The 23,881-nt window shown below is 33.7% G+C and overlaps 1 protein-coding gene across 1 annotated transcript in view; it reads right to left on the bottom strand.

Moving 5' to 3' along the window:
* The window catches only part of CPNE8 (copine 8), a 180,518-nt gene that overhangs the window by 144,456 nt on the left and 12,181 nt on the right, over positions 1-23,881 (bottom strand). Inside the window, exons 2-3 of the mRNA XM_006918241.3 lie at positions 12,141-12,181; positions 8,498-8,544 (exon numbers count right to left, since the gene is read on the bottom strand). Coding sequence (XP_006918303.1) covers positions 8,498-8,544; positions 12,141-12,181 — 88 coding nt within the window. The remainder of the gene's footprint in view (positions 1-8,497; positions 8,545-12,140; positions 12,182-23,881) is intronic.

Below are 23,881 nucleotides of genomic sequence, written 5' to 3'. Positions count from 1 at the left end.
TATCATATTCATTTTTCAACTGAAGTAAAAGTGATGAAGGAAGAAAGTCATCTGGACCAGCACACATCTTTAATTCGGTTTTTATAGTAGAATTAAATCTTAGTACCAAAGATATACAGTAGACAGTGTCCACAGGTTAAACGAGAAGACTAGATGAACTGAGTAGTGCAGACAATTAACATAAGTTCAATAAAAAGAACCTCAATTTAGTACTATACATATTTAACTGGTATTAAAGATACCAAGGGGAAGTGAATGTGCACATGTACGTGCACAAACCCAAAACTGAAGATTCACATTCTTATTCAATTCCTCTTCGAAGTTAAACACTATATTACCAGAGAATCCATGGACTTTTTTCTCTAAGAGAAAGAGATATAGTTCTGTCATGTAACTCATTACCCGAGACATTTTTTTTTTTTAACAAATCAATGATCTGAAATTCATTTAATTATAAGAAGACAAGTAGAAAGTCTGAAGGCTTTATTTAGATCTTACATTATTAAAGATCAATGAGATGTAGCTATAAATGCAGATATGTATGTACACACACAAAGAGAGACAGAGAAAGAGAGAAAAGTAAAGCAACTTCCCTCAATTCTAATATCTTGGTTAAGACAGAATATTTCACATAAAAGTCTTTCTTTCACTTTTTAGGATCTTCTATTTTTAGGAATAAACCTAAATTATTAACCATCAAAAAAAGGACATCTTGGTCATGTCTATGTAATTGCCACACATAAGATATAGAAAGGACTAAACTCCATCCATTTTTAAAATTAGATTACAGTATTTTAAAACCTTAGTTAAAACATTTTAATATTAAATTATACTCTAAAAAATAATCATATTTTAAGGAACTGCTTTTACCATGTCTTTGCTTGCTATGTTTTGCTATATAAAGAGAAAAAAACTCAATTTATCCAGGAGATAAATTGTTTTTATTTATGTTTAGTTTTTCATTTATGTGAGACAAAATATTTTTACATAAAATAGGCAGATTATTATTTTAATTATTTTACATTAAATTATTTCAAATTATATTGCCCAATTATTTTAAATTAGATTATCTTATTTAGGTGGCTATCTAAATTCAATTGAAAATAAACTTGAAAAATGCATTCATATCCAACTCTGATGCTTTTGGATATTTAAAAACAGATTTACGCACAAATGAACAAATGTTGTTGACTGACATTAACTAAAAAGTAGTCAAAAATGTATTTTACATACTTAACACCAACTTTTGCTCAATTTCTAAGAAATCCTTCAAATTAATAATTCCTGGACCTTTAAGAATTATTAAATTCTATTATTGCCTTTCTTAAGTTCATGAAACACACTTTCTCCCCTTCTGGAAATTATTATATTATGTAAGAAATTATTATATACACAATTTCAGTACTGAGATTCTTAAATTCTCAGTGTTTATTTTTATGACTTTTAGTCAGTTTGTTTTGTTGAGATTTTTATAGGAAAATAGAAACATTACAAATTAAATCTGAGAATTATTTTCATTCAAAAGTGTTCATAACAAACTTTTAGTTCTGTCAATGGCAAATTAAATTGTTTCAGACCAAGTCTTACTTGAAAAGTTGAACAAAATAGTAAAGTAATCTTTTTGGAGGCACCAGAGAGCGTATAAAAACTTGTAAGTTGTGAAAACAAAAACCTAGAGGAAAGAGAAGCCAGAAGAGGTACCCTGCAGGGTCCTACATTTCAAAAAGAAAAGCCAAGCTGAGCAGCGATTTCCAGTCTCATCAAACTAGGCAAGACAACGGGGTTTTTAAAAATCCATGAAGAGGTTATATGCACACACATTCTATATTTTCCTTTCACTTGTCAATATGTTTAAATTTTGAAAAAAGATGGATTTAAAAAATAAGGCAACAGAGGCTTTGGGTTGAATATGTATCAAGGAGTAAGGATGAATCAATCAGAAAAGCATTGCTCAGGAGCAATGAAGCTTGGCTTCGAGTCAGTCAAATCTTTAACTGAATTAATTAACTGAATTTTTCCTAGTATAGTTGTCTCCCCAGAAGCAAAAGTAAACCCACACTGGAGAAATATGAAATCATCCAAAGCCTCAAGTTATCTCTAAGTTTTCCTATTCAGTATTCAGCAATTATTGTCAGGCGTGAGGACTTCTGCCTCCAGCTGTAATGGAGTCACTCCTAACAGACTAACAATACTCCTGCTGAGAACCTCAAAAGGTAGATAAAATACAAAAACTTATTGTTTGGTATTATTGCATATTGCAAAGGCAGCCAAGAATTGATGGCTCCAATTATAGAGAGAAGGGAAGTTAATTAGTGTTACTCAACTTTAGCTTGGAATGACCAGTGACAAAGAAAAAAGTCCAGATTAAAATGGAGAGAGAAGCAAAGCCAGGAAGTCTCGGCATACTGATAAAGCTAACAGACTTCACCTTCGCCTTATAAACTATGGGCAACTTATATTAGGCCCCACTTTAATTATCTATGGCTAGGAATATTTGTAAAACTACCTTATGTCCTTTTCTCAGCAGAAATATTTCAAGGCCTATCTGCAGTTCTCTTTCCAAAACTGTTATGGATGACATTAGGAATCCAAATAAGTGTATACAGTATTTTCCTTAGAAAAATACAACATATTTTTGCAAAAACAGTAATGCCTTAACAGGAACTACACATTCCACAGAACATGTTGGTTTTTCGAAGTTCTTTCAACCACATGCTACACAGCTGTTCTTGTAAGAGAATGTGGAACATCTTCTGCTACAATCCTCTTAATCAGTCCCAGCAGAGAAGTCATGACACCTGTAGTGAGAATCCTTCAAATGTCTGCTAGAAGACAATCTCTACAGAGCGAATGCTCAGCAGTATATTGTAATTAAAGAATTTTTTTAAAAGGATAGAAAAGAAAACCAAACCAAGCAAAAATACTCAGTTGCTCTGCAACATGAATCCAATAGTGAAGGCAGTGTCAGGAGCCACGCCAGGCTCCGTGGTTTAGCAACAGTGATGTCTATAGACTGTGGGGTTTCCTCTTTCTTGTACCAATAATTTTAGATGTTTCACTCTAATATTTCTATAGAACAAAGAGGAGGAATGAAATGAGTATCTCCTAAACTTTAAGAGGTAAATAGCATGTTTTCAACAGATGCTATTATTCAAATTCCACAATATGTCAATAAAGTTACAATAAAGAACAGCAAAACAAGCTCTGGGCACTCAGACCTAATTAGCATATCACATAAATGTTCTCACATGAAAAATGTGACCTTTGTACCAAGTGATCTAAAGGGATTCTTCTAACTCATAAATTCTGAAACCATGGTAAGTGTGTGTGTATTTGAGGGTATCTTCAAATTTATCTTTTCAACAAATATTAATTGAGTACCTCCTAAGAATAAAACCCTGTCCTAAAGGCTGTAGTGCAGGAGCTTGACCTTTAAGGAGCACTGAGTTAAAAAGTGAAGCTAAAACATATAAAAAAAAATAACTTCACAAAAAAAGTGCTGATGTTTGTTGAGTGGTTTAAAGTAGAAGGTGACAAGGACCATAAGAAAGATATAGAAGTTACAGAATTTCAAAGGTGCAAGGAGGAAATTCTAGTTGTGAAATTTAGAAAAGACAAGTACATAGAGTAACATTTAAGCTGAGTTTTGAAGAATTTTCTCATCCTTTCTGAATATGCGTGTGTTTATGTTATACGTATTATTCAGAATAGCAATGAATAAATGTTAAAGTAGATCAATGTCAATGGAATGGCGCAGAAGCAGAGACAATGTTAAACTATAATCAGCATTTGGCAGATTTGCCTCCAAATTACAATCACTGTGGGTTACAAAGAGCTTCAGCTTGCTTTCTTTCATCATGTACTAACTTAGGGAATCTGGAACCAATCCTATAATTTAAAATGTTTAAAAGTAATTCACAAAAATAGATTACCAATAGATAACTAAAATTTAACTCAAAGAAATTAATTGCAACATTTTCAGAATCTCTCAAAGTCAAGTGTACATCCTTAGGAATGTCACTTTGCTATTTCCACTTGCCACTAAGAGGTTTTTATATTTTCATAATTCATGGCACTTAAGTATCATTTCTAGATCCAAAATTATTATGCACTAAAATATAATTTTAGTTTTAAGATTCATTACTTTGAGAGCTTTTGATAATTCACTATCCTTAGGACGTATTGAAGATATCCAGGTAATTCTAATAGTGTCAGATATAATTTTAAAATTGCAGATTTCAACTACAAAATAAATTTAAATAATTTTTGTATCACTTTATTTTGTATCACTTTATTTTAAACTCCTTTTTAAATTTTTTTATTCCTCCTTACTATGTGAAAGTAATTCATTTCAGAACACAAAATCACATGCTCACTACTATGTTCTTTTCCAGGATACATCTAAATTCAATACAAACACAACCACTACATTATAGACATAGTGCTGATACCTAAATCAGTAACTTGATTGTAGAGACACACTGGAGTTCCTAGTAAAACTCTCCAATGATGCTGCATGCTCCTTGAGATAGAAATACTGTACTGTCTATTTTGAAATTTTAATGCAGCTAATTAATAGGTACCAATAAATACAGGCCAAATTGATAAACAGATAGATATATTTGAAATTATTAATAAAGCATCTATAATATCATTTTATTTGTCTGATTCCAAATATATTGAGAGTAATTATTGAAGGGGTTTAGAACAGGCCTCCCCAAGATGAGTCACTTTGGCTGAAGAAAAATTGAGACCCTGTAGGCTCACAAGAGACTTTTACCACTCCTTTAAAGAATTTAAATTAGGGGCCTTTCCCATAATAAGAGTTATCACCAAAAATAATATTTTGTACACTGACTATAGAGTAAGACAAACTTTTAATTACTGAACATGTGCTCTTATTATCGTGTAATGACCTTCCACCTCTCTGAAGCTCAAAGGCATCTTACCTCATCCTATACCTCATTTTCTCTTTCTGTCCCTGAACTTCTCAGGTAGGTATGTTGGGTCTCTAACTCTCATGTAGGTGGGGTTCCCATATGTACACTTATAATTAAATTTGGCCATGTTCTCTTGTTAATCTGTCTCATGTCTATTTGCTTATTAGACCAACCGAAAGAACCTGGAAGGGTAAATTTCTTCCCCTCCCCCATAGTATCATACTGGTTTTTGCTATCATTTTGTAAAATAATGTTCAATATTTAAAAGATATTTCGATGAACTGATAAAATGAGTAGAAAACTCTTTTGGAATGCTATACCACCATAAAATTGCAGACTTGCAAGGAAATTAGAGCTAATCAAGTACAACTTCTTACCTGATCAATCGGTCTAACACCTGTCTGAATACAGGTCAATCTCTAGAGTCCCAGGATACCATTCTAGAAAACCCATTCTACAGTGGGATACTGTAAATGTTACAAAGGTCTTCTCACAATAGACTAAATAATGCCTCTGTCTCTCCATCCTTTGGGTCAAATTTTTTGTTTCCCTTTTTCTGTTTCAACACCAAGTAAGTATATATCCATTTCCAAATGAAAATACTTTAAGAATTTGAGGACAATTATTATGATTATTCAGAGTCTTTGCATCTTTCAATTTAAACATTCCTTTATTCATATGGCATAGATTCTATCTCTTTCTTCAGGATGGTGGCTCTCCTTAAATACAGAATTGGCATTTCAATGTTCTCAAATGAAGAACTGAAAAATAACACTGCAAATTTGCTCCCAATAGAGCAAAATACAATAGCATTCGATTGAATCACATGAAATTTCCAACACTCAACCATTTTTGACCTATAAAAATGACAATTTCATATAGCTCAACACAATAGCATTATCCTCCCTGATGTAAGCGCTGCACATCCATCAATGCATCCTCAGATTGCATTAGCTTTTTAGCAGCTGTGTAACACCACAGCTTCATATTAGGTTTGAGGCTAAGTTAATCTCATAGGTCATTTTCCCATCAACTGCTGGGCTTGTGAAATGAATTTTATAGAATTTTATAATGCAGGAATTTACTTACCTGCCACTTACTGTTTGTTATACTTATAAAAGTTTTCTTGATCTCTTAGAATCCCAATGTATTCTTAATCACTTAGTGCTCACTGTGTGCCAGACACTGTTATCTGTGGTTCACATTTAATCCTGACAACAACCATATGAGATAGAATCATTATCATCATTCCCCACATTACAGAGGGGGAAACAGAGACACTGAGGGGTTAAATGCACCCTCTTAACCACCACATCACACTGGCTCTCAAAATAAGGAAACTGTCATTCTCATATAGTGTATTTCACTTTTCCACCCCTTTCTTTTATCTAGCAAGTTCAATTAGCTGCTAAATACCATGGATTTTAGCTACAAAATGCTTGTCTCTTGCATCTGGCATTTCCTTTCTATTCCTGAAGATCATCCTCTAGTTCTTTACACTTTTAATTCTTTTGAAATTCTGTCCATTGAAATTGCCTCTTAACTGGTATCTCCCCATTTGTCCACCTGCTTCTACCTACTCTATACAATTCTGGGACCTATTTCTCATCACTTTCTCAATTTCTACTTTGTTTTTATACCCCCTTTGAGTATTATTCCCTCTTACTAATACTTCCTTTTCCTTCAAAGAGAAAAAAATAAACATGAAAAATACTGTTTTCTGTTACTATTTTAAAATTATGCCATTTCCCCCAAAAAGCCTCCTTCTATTTATCTTTCATTCAGAGTCAAGCTTTAGAAAATAAAGATAAATTTATAGAATTTCTTTTCATTAATAAAATAGAATGTAAAGGTTGAGATCAGATAAGGATTCTGCAAAGCAAGGTGGCCAAATAATGGGTTCTGGAGCCAGATGGCCTGGGTTGAAATCTCCACTCTGTTTTTTACAACTGGGTAACTTTGGTCAAATCACTTAAGATTTTTGTGCTTCAGTTTTCTCATGTGTAAAATAATGATTTTAATAACATCTACCTCTTAAGGTTGTTGTGAAAACCAAATTGGTCAATATATCTAAAGGGCTCAGAACATTAGTCATTATTATTACAAAAGACCTTTAAATTAAGTAAGAAATGTATATCATTGCTTAGGTAATAGGAAAGCCTCATCGTTAGGGATCTGCATTGGTCCAGATACCTGTTCCTGTACCTTATGGATCTTATCTCAGTTCCTTTATTGATTCCTTAAGTAATGTTATTTTCTGAACATTCCTAGTAAATCCTCAGCCCTATCTAGCCTAATCTATGGTTAGTTAGTTATTCCAAAGGATTGTGCCAGGCCTTTGAAAGAGAACTGTAGAGTGAAGAACAAAAGAAAAACATCTATTTGGAAAATGATCAAAGGAATAATTAGAAAAACAAGAGAGAGAGGCATAGACTCATCAGAAGACCAAAAGTAACATGGGTCTCAATAAAACAATGGCTCATCTGAGATTTTCTTTTTTTATGAAAAAGAATTTATAACACTGGATAACATTAAAGGAGGAAGGTATGGGAAAGAAAATCAGGGATGGCTGCAAAAATTGCAGTTTGGTATTTTGGCTGGTGATATTATATTTGGAGCAAAGAAGAAGCAGGCACGGTGAGTTTACATTTAGTTATGTACAATCTGACATAAATATCAAATAACCATATGGAAATGTGCAGAAGCAATTAGATAAGAGAAAATGGTGCTCAGTATCCCACCTACTATTATCGATAGGGACAATTTTTGAATTGGTTTATTCTCTCAGTTTTGGGAATAAATTACAATAATTTTTTCTTACCCTGTATCTCACAATTGAGACACTGTGGTAAAATGGCTGGCTGCAAAGCAATCTGTAGCAACAAATAGCACGAATCTCACTAGGGAAATCACACCAGAACCTGTAACCTCATTAAAACAATTCACCAACTTCCTGTGGTAACCAGCAACCACAAGCAGATGGAGATACCTCTTATTTTAATATGCTTGCCTCCCTTCCTGCACACATCCTTCCATTTGAACATAAACATACTCTAAAATATAAATTAATTAAAATAATAATTCTGCCTCCTTGCTTTTGTTTCACTAAGCAAAATATATTTGTATTAGGAAACTGAGTTTCTTCTTTATTTTCAAATAATAAGTTACTAACTGGCAAAAAACAGATGATAGTTGATATCATTACCACACTTAAAACGCTTAATGTGATATTTTATGAAAATCATCAGTTGACCTCTAAAAGGGAGACTATGTCCACAGACTTCAATTACATAAGGATTGCAACACATTAAATTACTTCTGACTGGGGAAAGTACAAGTTCAAGGGTAAAATATTCCACAAGAAGGTCATAAGTCAGCCAAACATTCAGAATTATTAAAAATAAAATGTAAAGATTACTTTCATAAAATAAAGAAGAAATTCAATCTTTGGGTTTTAAAAGACTTAACTAAAAACAGGAATGTATCATCTTCATCAAACTGTAACTTACACCATATCTACCAGCACAGCGATTTTTTTTAAAAGTTTTAATTCTTACCTCTCTCCATTCTTTATTTCCAACTCCTTGTACATATAAGACACAAACTACAAAAGATGAAAATATGTATATATAAATGTCATTTATAGACATCAGATCCAAAAGTGTATAATTTATTTTTCAACTATCCAAAACAACATCAAAATTAATTCCTAATCCCTAGCCTTACTCTTGCAAGAAAATTGCTAGTAAATTATAAAATGAATGAAATATTTTATTAAAAAAAAACAAAAAACAAACTATATCAGATCTTTAGAACTTATTATATAGAGAACTTGTCACATAAAAAATATAATAATTTACTAATGTCTTCTATATTATGCTACATATGTGGGAAAATTTTAAATCTATAGTTTAACAGTTTGAAATATTTCATTATGTTACTAGACATAAGTCAGAGCTTTCCCTAAATACATATTGTGCTCAAAGTCATCATAGAAATAACAACTTAGAGTATATCACACTTTATATTTAATTTTTGCAACTCCCACCCTCAATACAAGCATATCTCATTTTATTGTAGATATTTCATTTTTTACAAATAGAAGTTTTATAGCAATACTGTTAAGTCTATCAACACCATTTTTCCAACAGCAGTTGCTCACTTCATGTCTCTGTGTCATATTTTGGTAATTCTCTCAGTATTTCAAACATTTTATTATTATATTTGTTATAGTGATTTGTGATCAGTGATCTTGGATGACACAATTATAATTGCTTTGGGGATGAAAATATAAGACGCAAACTTAATTGATAAATGTGTGTGTTCTGACAGCTCCACTGACTGGCCATTCCTCCATCTCATTCCCTCTCCTCAGGCCTCCCTATTCCCTGAGAAACAACAATATTGAAATTAGGTCAATTAATAACCCTACAATGGCCTCTATGTGTTCAAATGAAAGGCAATGTTGTACATCTCTCACTTTAAATCAAAAGCTAGAAATGATTGGGCTTAGTGAGGAAAGCATGTTGAAAGCCAAGATAGGCCAAAAGTTAAGCTTCTTGTGCCAGTTAGACAAGTTGTAAATGCGAAAGAAAAGTTCTTAAAGGAAATTTAAAGTTCTACCCCAGTGAACACACAATGATAAGAAAGCGAAACAGCCTTATTGCTGACATGGTCTGTATAGAAGATCAAACCAGCCACAACATTCCTTTAAGTCAAAGCCTCATCCAGAGCGAGGCCTTAACTCTCTTCAATTTTATAAAGGCTGAGAGAGATGAGGAAGGTGCAGAAGAAAAGTGTGAATCTAGCAGAAGTTCATTCATTAGGTTTAAGGAAAGAAGCCATCTCCATAACATAAAAATAAGAGGTAAAGCAGAAAGTGCTAATGTAGAAGCTGGAGCAAGTTACTCAGAAGATCTAGCTAAGGTAATTAATGAAGGTGACTACACTAAACAACAGATTTTCAAAGTAGACAAAGGAGCCATATATTGGAAGACAATGCCTTCAAGACTTTCACAGCTAAAGAGAAGTCAACGTGTAGCTCCAAAGCTTCAAAGGACAAGCTGAGTCTCTTATTAGGGGCTAATACAGCTGATGGCTTTAAGTTGAAGCCAATACTCATTTACTATTTCCAAAAATCTTAGGGTCCTTAAGAATTACACTGAATCTACTTTGCCTGTGCTCTATAAATGGAGCAACAAAGCCTAGATGGCAGCACACCTGTTTACCATATGATTTACTAAATATTTTAAGCCCACAATTAAGACCTACTGCTCAGTAAAAAGACTCCTTTCATCATATTACTGCTCATTGACAATGCACCTGGTCCCCCAAGAGCTCTAGTGGAAATGTACGAAATTAATATAGTTTTCATGTCTTCTAACACATCCATTTTGCAGCCCATGGATCAGGGCACAATTTCAACTCTTGAGCCACATTATTTAAGAAATAAGTTTTGTAAGGCTATAACTGCCATAGAGAGCGATTCCTCTGCTACATATGGGCAAAGTAAATTGAAAGCCTTCTGGAAAGAATTCACCATTCTAGATGCCATTAAGAACATCTGTGATTTATAGAACAGGGTCAAAATATCAATATTAACAAGAGTTTGCAAAAAGTAGATTCCAAATCTCATGTATGACTTTGAAGGGTTCAAGACTTCAGTGTAGGAAGTAACTGCAGATGTGGTGGAAATAGCAAAAGAATTTAAATTAGAAGTGGAATTTCAAGAAGTGACTGAATTGCTACAATCTCATGATAAAACTTTAATAGATGAGGAGTTGTTTCTTATGAATGAGCAAAGAAAAGTGGTTTCTTGAGATTGAATTTATCCCTAGTGAAGATACTGTGAAAACTGGTAAAATGACAACAAAGGATTTAGAATATTACATAAATTTAGTTGATAAAGCGGCAACAGGGGTTAATTTCAATTTCGAAGGAAGTTCTACCATGGGTAAAAGCTACTAAACAGCATAGTATGCTACAGTGAAATCGTTCATAAAAGAGTCAACCAATTCAACAAATTTCATTGATGTCTTATTTTAAGAATTTGTCATAGCCACCCCAACCTTCAGCAATCACCACCCTGACCAAGCAGTGGGCATCGATATCAAGGCAAGACCCTCCACCAACAAAAAGATTACTTACTGAAAGTTCAGATGACGGCTAGCGTATCTTAGCAATAAAGTATTTTTTAATTATGGTATGCATTTTTTTTTAGACAATGGCACACTTAATAGACTAGAGTACAGTGTAAATGTAACTTTTGTATATACTGGGAAACCCAAAAAATTCAGGCGACTCTCTTATTTACAATATTCATTTTACTTTGGTGCTCTGGAACAGAACCCACACTATCTCCAAGATATGTCTATATTGTAAACAGGTAAGAAATCCTGTCAACCACAAAGGGAAGTTGCAAAAGAAAGATTAAGCATTTGCGGTAAAGATTAAGGGATAAAAAAAGTTTCACCCATTTGTCACATATCCCCTAGGAATTTTTAACACCCACAAATTATAATGCCATTTCCCAATGACCACCTCAAGAATTCTAACATCTGACAAAACTTTTCCTACATTTTTTCACATATTTGTAGAGATGGAGAGCTGGTTAACGTCAATTTTGAAATATTACAAGATTTATAAACAGTAGCTGACACATATATTAATTTTGCTGTTTTCTAATTCAAACCTTTTTGTCTTTTTTATTTTACAAGATATCTCTAATTTTCAAAATCTCTAATTAGAAATCAAAAAATTAAGCTCATAAAACATATATTTCACTTGGTCATATATGCCTTTATATACTGTTTTTATTTACAAAAAGTTTTAAAAAAAGAAAAAAAAAAGGGAAAGTATTACTCAGTGACTAAATCATTTAAAATCATGGACTGTAAGGATTGTCTTTCAAATATAATTTCTACCATATGGTCATACCACAAGGCTGTACTTTCAAAGCTGAATTGTCCTACACTGGAGTCATCTGCAGTTTCATCTTATTCTCAAAATGCTAAGCAATTCCCTCTTTAGCCAGAATACTCCCTAGAGAGATGAGGACACAGGGCTTGCGATCATTCCTCTTCTTGCTTTCTAGACTTTAAAACAAGTATTTAAACAAGAACTATGAGTTCATACAATTTTTGCAAAATCAAGTGAGTAAAATAAGTAGACTGTTTCAAAAGCAAGTTAACAGATACTTACTTGGATCAGATTTAGAAAATGTGTCTCTGTCAAGAAGATTTCTGTTGAATAAAAAAAATTTTTACATGAATATAAGGTCAAAATATTTATATAAATATATAATAAATACAAATGTGTATATATTCCATATAATGATTATACACATATATACAAGACTGAATAAAAACTTGCTAAAGATCTGCTAGTACTTATTCAAAGATCATCACTGGAATTTGGGAAGCTAAGGGGGTTATTTGTTCAGTCTTGCACTGCAGTTAGCCCATAACAAGACTCTCCACATTCTAAGATCAATATCTCTGAGAGAATTAACTTAGGTTTCCTTTTATCCCTTCATTAATAAATACAGATATGCTCAAAAATGTTTCCTGAATTGAATTGTGAGTTGCTACTAATGCAAAATTGTTTGAGATTCAGAGCACATAATCACATTAGTCCATACAATTAAAAGGCAACAGCAAAAGCACCATCTATTGCCATTCAGGTGACATCAACTCTAATGAGTTTTATGTTGCTATTTTGGTTTGGGAATTTAAATTGAATGTACAGATCTTGCTTGAAGATTCTTCTCAGTTGAGGAAAGGATTAAAAGGTAGACAAGGCCATGATTAGCATCTACCTATTCTTTTTTTACACATATTTCAACATTTACAACAGAATAAAAAAAAAACAGAAAGTGTAAGTCTGGATTCATCTGGTGTTGGGGTTACCTTCAATGAGCAATGCAGTCCTATACTCTATGCTCATAACGATAACACTGAGTAATAAAAAAAAAAAGTTAAGTTCACTGTGCTTTGATTAACAAGGCAGCCAATTACTAAAAAAAAATTCTATCTAAATTTTTTTCTAAAATGTGATCATTTGAAATTATATCCTCGTCTGAAAAACTTGGCTGTCAAGAATGAGGACTTGAAGTTTCCAAAAATTAAATGTGTGCTTCATATTCATTCTCCATTAATTGGTAATAATTTGTATTAGTTAAATTATATTTCTGTATTTAATAATACTTATAAGAATCTCATCTTTAAGCTGTCTTATTCCTCCACCAGGACTACGACTCATGTGCATTTATCTAGACTGCTCTTGGTATTTGAAAGGCCTTCATTTTGCATATATATCTGATATCCTTCTTTATTGCAGGTTCTCAAAAGTTATGGCTTCTGTGGAATCACTGTACACTGATAAAATCTGTTTTAGAATAGCCAACAGAACAAGTAGCACAGACCAAAATAAAAATGAGATTATGTCTTGAAGGAGTCCTAGAAAGAAGAGAAAATATCAGACATATTTATATTTGGAATTAAGTCAGATTCAAAGACCACCAGTCAGAAATCAAATAAAATGATCCTTCTGTCCCCTATGCAGACACTCTGACTCCAGCAACGGTTGGTAAAGAGTAAATTAAAACATTTCCATTTGAGCAATTACCATGATGTATTTTTACAAAAAGTAGTTTTCCACATAAGGAGAAATTCTCCAGGTCTTTCTGTGTCTCCAGCTTGTGTTCATTAAGTGTCCTAAAAAAATTGTAATTCAACTCTTTCTTCTGGGTTCATAAAAATCAAGGAGACATGACAGTGGAAGATAATGCAGTGTGTTTGGAACTCAAAAACTAAGTTATACACATATTTAGAAGAAAATCATGTAAGTTTCAGTGCCTTGTTTATCTTTTAACCCATTTCCCATTTAGAAAAAAAAGTGCAGCTCACTGCCAGCATTACTTTAATTTTACATAAACACACTAATTGAGGCTGAAACAAATCTGACTGGTTTTCAATGTGAAAATAAAATATAAAAACTGTTCTTAGAGTTATTTCTAAAGAGTTCTTGTCTCTAATCCTAATGTAAACATAAATCAAATTCATCAAATGAATCTTCGGCTAACAATTGTTCAAGAACGATGTTAACATTATGCTCAGGAATGCTACGTTTTCTAGGATTTAACATTTTCAGCCATCAAGAATTACTATATTTTGTAAATGGAAATATCATTAATAAAACCAGAATGATATACTAGAGCAATGCAAAAATAATAATAAAAGCAAGATATTTCACGGCAAACTTTGGGGGTAAGGTTAGGACTATAATCCACAAGTCATCTCAGGGTAAACGCAGCAGCTGCAAGCACCACCAGCAAGTATTCTTGGGGCAAACAGGAAATGGGTTTTAAAAAAGCTACGATTTTTAACCACAAACTTAAAATGCTGGATTTCTATCAATAATAAAGATAATTATTCTTCATCATAGATTTTACTGCTCACATTGATTCTTCCAGTCATTTTGATCCATAACACATAATGGTAAAGGTCAAAACCAAACAAAGAGATGGAAAATCTTAGATCCTTCTCATATGATGAGAAGTAAAACTCCATAAACTCTTCATAACAATCCCTGAAACTTATAATTTAACTTTCCCTGTACTGTCTGATGATAAATTTCATCTATACTTTGGTCATATGACTGTAATAGAATAGACCACCTCTGACTAGATTTAATTTCCAAAGACTACTTACTCAAACATATATGATTTTAAAAATTTGTAAAAGGCAAATATTCTTAAATTATATATGTATATATATATATACACATACACACACACACACACACACACACACACATACTGTAAAATAGCAGGGATTATCAAAACACATCATCCAGTTTGGATTTATGATAAGAATGCAAGATTTTTCCCTTTCTAAATCCTACTAGAAACAAAGTACATTCACATTAAGTAAAATGAGAAAGGCATTATTGCAAAGGCCATTTTACAAAAAAAATAAACAAAAAACTAAACTGAAGCTCAGAGACACTGAGTAAATGAATAAGAGCAAACAACCCAGTACAGAATAATCCAATGCAGCCAAATCCGAATCTGATTTCCCTGTTCTTTACAAAATCCCTTGCAGTCTAAAGAAGTCCAGAAAAATCAACTTATTTTCCTGTGAGAGTTGGAAATGTAGAAGGCCTCAGTTATATCTATTGGTTGAGCCACTAGAGTATCAAATAAAATAAACTGTAGTTCATGGACAAACATGAAGAGAGATGCTGCCTACAGAATGAAGAGAAAGGAGGCCAAACATAACTGCACTTAACAGAAAAATATTTTTTGTTTTCCATATGAGGCAATTTGAAAAATAGCATGAGTATGCCCTCACACAGACATACACACACCTCACATCTGCCTTGTTTTCTTTTTTAATTTTTCAATTACAGTTGACATAAAATATTAGTTTCGGGTATATGACATAGTGATTACATATTTACATGGGAAGGCTACTTCTTCCTTCTATGAAGGTGTCATTTGCTTGAGCTAGAAAGCCTATAAATTTATGTCTATAATTTTAGAACATGATGTCAAACTTCATTAGGTGAAAAGTCCTGAACATATCATTCTATTCTGTAAATCTATGCAGCCAAAACAAGGAACTAAACAAATTACTGAGAAGAAATTATGGAAAAATACAGTGTGTGAATTAGAAAATTTACCTGAAAAACTAACAGAATCAAAATTATAATCTGTGAATCACCTGAGCTGTTCTAGTAAACCACTCATCCTCAAACTCCAACTGAAGTGTCTAGACTATGGACTCAAAGGAATATGACTGAAATAGCGTAACTAAACCTAAGGCCCAATCAAAGTCTAACGTGCATGAAGAAATACTGAGTTAATGGAAGAGATGTATTTCATATGAAGTCTGAAATAGGAGTAGATGTGCAAGAATTTAGTAACACCTTTCTAGGACCACGCAGGCAAAAGGATCCCCTGACTACCCGCTTCTACTATTCAATCCTCATAGATATGAGTCCCTTATGACAAAGACTGATACAACAAGCTGTCCTCTCTTGATGACAATAATCAGCTAGTTCATCCGATAACCCTACCTGCTCGGATTTTATGCCCAATAAGTCACCTCCCAACTTTAAGATACTTTCTCATAAAGTCATTAGCACAGAACTGCGTTGAGTGGCCAATGTGAATGTTACAGTTTTCTTGACCATAATAGTTTTTATTCTCAAATAGCATTCCAAGACCTATACTGAACAGCCAGTTAGTATAGCCTCTTAAAATGATATCTCAGGTTTGTCTTTCTCTACCTGGAAAAGAGAAATTCTCTTTAAACTTCAGTGCAATTCTGCAAGTATTTTTCAAGCAAACACTCTATATTTAAGATCTAACTACCAAAGATACAATAAATATTAAAGACATATTCCCTTATTTCAAGAAGGCTGAATTTTACTAGGAAGACATACTTATAGAAATAACTAAATAGCAATATTGGATGGTAGATAAATTAAGCTTATTGTAGAGAGAATGAACAATAACCTAAAAAGTCAAATTGATTCAGCTGCAACTAAAAAAATAAATAGGTACAAATTAGCTCTGATCTCAACTATTTTTTTACTATAATAGAAAAAAAAACAATTTATAGGTATGTCTATATAATTAAAATAATCTAAATGAATATATATCTTGAATCGAGTACCTTATTTTTAAAAAGCTCAAGTATCTTTTTATATTTACATATAATAAGGCTTTATCAGTGAAAAATTAAAACTTCCAATTCTTATGTAAAATGAGCATAATAACATGATCCATTAAGGTAAAAGTGATTTTTGAATTAAACTAAAGTTTCAGGACTGCTGCTAACTCTCTCCTACTCAGTAAATGAAATCATCTAATAAATACTGTTCTTTGGTAGTGTAGTAAATACTGAATTTTTAAAAATGCTTTAAAGGGAAAGCAAATATTATACTACCACAATTTTTTTTAAAAAATCTACTTTAGAAAATCTATTATGAATTTTTAAGTAAATAGTTTCAGAGTAAAGACAATTTTACTACTTGTGACCTTTTACAATGCTAACTTAACAAAATGTACAATATAACTTGTTTTAGTGAATAAGTCCTCAAACTGAAGGTATGAAGTGAATTTCAGAAAGCACTGTTACTTGTGATTAACAAGCTTTTAGACATTTAAAGGGGCTCTACTGCTGTACCCGAGTGGAATAGTTCTATTTAATTTTTAATAAGAACAAAATTATAGCTTATAAATAAAGCTAAACAAAAAAAAAATGGTTATATTTAATTTTCCACAGGAACAAAACTACGGCCTATAGAGCTGAACAGCGCTTTTTACAAACATAATTCAGCATAAATTTTCCACATGTTGACAGAGGACATCTCTGCATCATATGATCTTCCCTGAAAACTATTCCGTATCTATAAGCAAAATGATTCTGGGTTTAATTAAAATTTAGGATATTATTAGGAACCTTTTATTTACCTATTATTCAGTGTAGTCTCAAGACCGCTGACCACCTGCAACGAGTTTGCTAAATACCACTGCGCAGCTGCAAAACCTAACAGGCTTGCACTTAAGCAAGAGTTCAACAGCAGCTACTGAATGCGTGGTTTCAGTATCTAACCAAAAGCATCAGCTTTTTACACTTTATATATGGTGAGGTGTTTCATTATGGAAAGAAGAGTAAAAGAGGAAGTTGGCATTTGGGGCCTTTGCCCTAATAAGCACTCCATTAACTGAAAATACCTGAGAGTGACTGCCTTGCTGGGACTGGAAACAAGCCCCATGTCACCCAGGGCCCTTATTTTGGGCATCATATTGTCTGATGGATTGGAATTAGGAAGTTCTTGATATATATTTCAACATATACACACAATGCTTTTCGGAGATTTTTTTTAAAATAAAAACAAGGAAATCAAAACTTTTTTTAACCAACTGAACGGAAATTGTTCAAGTCTTTGGAAGTGCTTTGACTGTCAAACTTAATCTCCTCTGACTCATTTATTCATTCTTTATTTTATTCATTAAACAAACATTATCTCTGGAAATTTAGCTATATAAATTTAAGAAAAAAATATTTTTCCTGAAACTGTAATTTCTATGGCAAGGGAAAACAGATTGTGCATAGGCAAAAAGTAAAGCATAAGAAATTTTTAAAAAAAGGAAGTATTTTGAAATTGATGCTTACTGAAGAGTCAAAATCAGTAGGAATCTAAGATACCAAGTAATTCTGAAGAATAGGATCATTAGAAAAAAGATTCAAATGTAATGTTCAAATATTCTTGAACATTACTTAAAAGGAAAGCCAGGCTTTTTCAAAATCTGACATATCTCAGAGTTCTGGTATTCCTGGGCTAAAATAAATAGAAGAACTGATTGGTTTGAAATATTGTAAGGGTTACTCGCAGTGATGCAAGCTATCAGAAAAAAAGATACAGAACCCAATCCCTGATTTCGGCTCTAAAAGAGAAATACAACATTATGTTAACAAAATGGACAGGATACAAAGAGACTGAGAACAGAGTATGGGTCTTCTTAAAAACCTAAAACTCATATACAAAACTAATCTCACCATCCTATCTCATTGAAATGGCAACCGCCATGGAAGGTAGAATAATAGCCCCCCACACACAAAGCAGGCCCTAATCCCCAGAACCTATAAATATGACCTTATTTGGGGGAGAGGGGAATGTCTTTGCAGATGTGATTAAACTACAGCACCTGAGATGAGAGATGAGATTATCCTGGATTATCTGAGTGGGCCCTAAATGCAATCACATATAAGAAGACGGCAAAGAGAGATCTGACACAGAAGAGAGGAGGACACGAACAGAGCAGAAAGAGATTTCTAGACTCCACTCTTGAAGACTGAGGTCATGTGCCCACAAGGTATGCCGGCACCAGAAGCGGGAAGAGGCAAGGAATGGGTGGATTCTCCACTAGATTGTCCAAAGGGAGAGCAGCCCTACCAACACCTTAGTTTCTGCTAAGCAAAAAATGATTTCAGACTGCTGGCCTCCAGCACTGTGAGAGAATAAACTTCTGCTGTGTTATGCCAACAAAATTTGTCATCATTTGTTATAACAACCACAGGATACTAAGACATGTCCGATTCACCTCTCTTCCAAGTGAGAACCTGGTGTCGTCCTCCCTTTTCCTTCTCCCTCTCCTCTCATACTTCCCCACTTTGTCTTCTGCTTCAGGTCCAACTATTTTCTAGACTTCAGAGATCTTAACTGGTCTGCCTGCCTCCAATCTCTCACTTCATTCACCAAGATGTCTCCAAGAGAAAATTCTCTACAGTTTTACCTGACCAAATGGCTCCATTGCATAAAACCTATTTATTACCAACAGAAGCTCCGAACTCTTTCCTTGACATAATATTAAACACCTGCTACATTCTGATCCTGGCTTTATCTCCAGGTATACCTCCATCCACATTTCATATCATAGACTCTGCTCCGAACATTTCATATATTTTGTGGTCCCTTAAACTAACATTGCCTTGCGTTTTCCATACTTATGTTTTACCTATAGCATTCCCTTTCCCTGAAATTTATTCACCAACCTGATTCCTCCTGGGAAATATAAACTTCTTTCAGCCTCTCTCACTGCTGTGCCCTAGGCAGGAAGAACTGATTACTTCCTCCTCTGTGCCCCATCATACCCAACAGGAACCTATATCACAAATTCTGCACCTGCTATTTATTTACCGAGCCAGGTGCCAGGCTTTGTGCTGAGCACTTTAGACAAATCATATCCTTTAGCTCTTGCCATAATACTAACAAGTAGCAATTATTATCAGAATCCATTTTCCAGATAAGATAATAAACTTCAGAGAGGTTAAATAGAGTGTCCAAAGTCACAAGAACAGTAAATGCTTAATTTTTGTAAATTTTTGATTGATTTTATTTTTTGATTGTTGTATTGGTTATATTGACTGTCCATATTATTGAGGACAATCAAATGAATTGCAAATAATGTCATCATTCACATCACTTTGGGAGCTCTTAGGAATAAGATAAAATAAAAATGAGACAGTACTAGAAAGAAAAAAATTAAATTATCATTACTTGCAGATTTAATTTTGTACCTAGGAAGAAAACAAGAGAATCAACTAATAAAATCTTTCGAAATTAATAAGATAATTCAGTATAGTGATTAGAGGCATGTTGAATATATAAGGGTCAATGATATTTCTGGGTATCAACTGTTAATGACTGTCTGATATAATTAATACGTTTCGTAGTTATCTGTTGTCTTCAACTACCGAAATATGTGAAGGGCTGTACAGCTCTCTTTCACTATAATCTCGCTCCCAAATCCTATGTTACCATGAAAGCAAGTCTCAAACCAAATTCTGCCAAAAAAACTTTCGTTAGCAAGTGAGACTCAAAACAATCAGATGTTTAATCAAGTTCAAGCTCTCTGTGCTTTCAGGCACTTGGAACAGCACCTTAAGGCAGATGCAACAATATTCTGCTGACCTAAAAGATGGAAATTTATGATGAAAATATGGAGATGTTTTATGGAGCCCAGAGTCAGGAACATGGCTAACCCTATTGGAAGAACTGAACAAGAACAGAACTACAAACCTTGATAAATCTACAGAGACCAGCACCAGTGAGCAATGAACAGGGCTGCAGAGGCAGCAGGCAACAAGACCACATGCCCAGCCCTGCAGCAAAAAGGCTTACTGCAATTTTCCGGTGGCACATTAACAGCAACATTTTAACAATAGCAGTGAGGGCTTCGTGAAGGCAACAGAGAAAGGATAGAGAGATTTCCTGGGATGGCAGCTGAGGTCATTCGCTCAGAGTTGCACTGGAGATCCTGCCCTCCAGACTCCAGACAGGGGGCACCAGGCTTGCAGTGAGGAAGCCAGGTTCAAGTATTAATACCTGGAGCAGAAAATCCAAGGAAAAACCTGTGTCCATCTTGTCTGAGTCATAGAATAATGAACATTAATGATACATGCTTTTCATATATACCTAAATAAACATACAGAGAGATACCTGGTTGGTATGCTCTATCACTGAGTAGAATTTGGGGTGATTTGAATGTTCTCCTTTGTCTTTTATGATGATTGGATTATTTCTTTGTGGGTTTTTTACAATGAATACATAGCACTTTTCTAAAAATTACAGATTTTTTAGAGAACTTTCACCATCTTTATAATGTGATCCACTGTTTTCCAACTATTTCTGTTGAATGCCAGTATAAAAATTAGTTCCTTGCTAATGACAAGAACTTTCTAAATGCTTTCTAATGATTTTTATCATAAAATTCTTTCTAGTACTCTATATGAGAAGGAACTTCTATCCTCATTTATAAACCAAAGCACAGAGAGTTTAACTCATCTATCTGTACTCTCGTAGTTGGTAATACATGGAGCCGCAGTTTAAATCCAGATCTTTCAATCCCTAAACTTGTGCTCTGCTCCTTGATGCATTACACCATTACACTAATTATGTTATAATACTTGAGACAGTATATCATCATTTTCCTCCAAACTTCCTCCTGCCTACTCTAAAAGTAGTAATCACTTTCAACTCACTTGGTAACAGTGAGGTGGGCAATGAGCTCGCACATATTTTAAACAATTAGCCAAATTAGCAGTCTGTCAGGGTTTATTACTTCTCTCAGAATCAATGCATGATGTTTGCAGGTGACAATCACTTGTCCAAAAACCGAGAGCTGATGATTGTGATAAGTCCAAAATCACCACCAAGTTGAAAGCTGAAGATTTAACGCTACTCCGCCCAACATCAGCTCAGACGTTGCTGCCATCCAAGTATCACTCCCAAAATATGTTGGTCACATGAGTAGCTTAACTGTTTCCTTGTCTCTTGCTTCTATGTTGGGAAATAGTCATGTTTCTTCAGGCTCAACATTTCAAAAGAAAATCTATCGATATGCAGGGTTGTCTCAAGTCAGCTCTCTTGAAGATTTATCAGTCAATACAAAAATTATGCCAAAGAGAAAAATAATATGCCTATAAAGGTAAGGCTAGGTTGGCAGGGTTTTGTCTTGTCTTGTTCTCCAAATTTTGAGTAATATCTTCTGTAATTTCTTTAGATCACTAGTCACTGAACAATTCAACTGTCTTCAAGAGCAACCTGAGCTTTGCAGAATCAACAACAGAATTTAAACAAGGAATTAATCTGGAAAGGAAATTTGTTTGTAAGCATAAATGACCAATCAGCTGAGATAAGGAGACTGAAAACAATTTTCTAATAAGCATCTGTTATCCTTGTCACAAATGATTAGACCAGGAATTTGTCCCTGACTCGAAAACATTCATCTAGGTCCAAAAAAAAAAAAAATAGCAACTATAAACCCATGCTACATACAGTTCTACAAATCTTAAAAAAAATAACAGAGTAAAACAGGCAAAGGCAATTGTTCAGCCATGTCTCCTTCATTCACCTTTGTATCTAGTCCAGTTCTTGTCCTATGGAAATTTAAAATTTAATAATTGTCTAATACTCTTTCAAATGTATATTCAATAAGCATTGAGTTACTAAGTGACAGGAAAAGGATTTGGTGTTGAAGACTGAGATCTGAACAAATTATTTATAGTCCTTTAAGTGGACAGATTTGTAAACAAATACGTGCAGCAAAATGTGGAACATGTATAATAAATTCATTATAGATTACAGAAAAGGAGGGGAAGTCAATTCTATCTGAAGGATTAGGGAAAGTCTCCACAGTGAGAGTTATGCTCAAACTATCAGGAGAGTCTATCAAATGAGATAACAAAATGAGGCAAAATTATTCCCACAAGAACCAAGGTGTGAGCATTGTGGCTCTCTCAGGAAAAGCAAGAGGTCTGAAATAGATTAGAGTTTGGGAGAGAGTTTAGAGAGGACAGTGGAAAGGGACAGGGTGGTAGGACATGGAGAGAAAGAGATGAGGCTGAAAAGCCAGGTCAGAGTTTAGAAAATCTTTATGGACATATTAAATAGGCAATTAAAAGGCTTTAAAGCAAGAGAGTAAGAGTATGATGGTATATTCCCTTTATGAACAGGCCTCTAGTAGCCCAATGTGCAGGATTCGTGGTAGGGAAGAGACTGGACAGATCAAGATGGGAGGTCGGGAGGGTCAACGAACTTGTGCATGATCTCTGCTGGAGTCAGACAAGCCTGCGTCAGTCAGAAGCAGAGTGCTCAGCCATACTAGAGAGATGATGTAGAAGTAAAAGAGGCAGAAGATCAGGGCTTGAAACTCAACCGGCAGACATTTTAATGAGATATTGGGAGTATGAAAAAAGTGGTGAGGAGGACTTACTTATTCCTTTATAGTGAAGAAAACTAGAATTTCAGGAGTACCTATATGTAGTTTGAAAAATCTCTGAAGCAATTCTAATTATGATAACTCTCATTTAGAATAGCTGTTTTAGCCCATGCCCCTAAAATAAAAGTGATACTATCATATAAGAATTTCTTTTTTTTTAAATCACTGCATATTACATGTGTGCTAAAAATAGTCAAGAAATATCATGACCATGCATTAAAGTAATTCATCCATTCACTGACCTCATTGAAACAAAAGTGGCTTTGTAATTTTGTTCTTTTTTTTCTAATTTTATAGTTAGAACCATTATTGAGGTCAGTGTCTCTGGAAAGTTTTGACGTAATCAGGCAGGACAACATTTTAGGTTACATATAATCAACTGAATGCTTAGATAGTTCATTGTTACAAGCCCTTAGGAAATTATTTAGGCAATCCAACAAAACTTAATAACCAGACAAGTGTAAGAAATGATATGAGTTATGGATAGTGACTTGCTCACTTTTTACTTATGCACATGAAAACGAGTTCTGGCTTTTTTTTTTTCTTTTTCTACAGAAGGTATTGCTTCTTCCATCTTCCCATTCTCAATCCTTTGACACTTTTTTTAGTTGAATTCAGATTTTTCTAAAATTCTGTTTTGCCATTT

This window comes from Pteropus alecto, unplaced genomic scaffold (genome assembly GCF_000325575.1).
Source record: "Pteropus alecto unplaced genomic scaffold, ASM32557v1 scaffold778, whole genome shotgun sequence".
Taxonomy (NCBI): Eukaryota; Metazoa; Chordata; class Mammalia; order Chiroptera; family Pteropodidae; genus Pteropus; species Pteropus alecto.
Note: the sequence above shows the minus strand (reverse complement) of the source record. Positions and strands in the feature narration are given on the sequence as shown.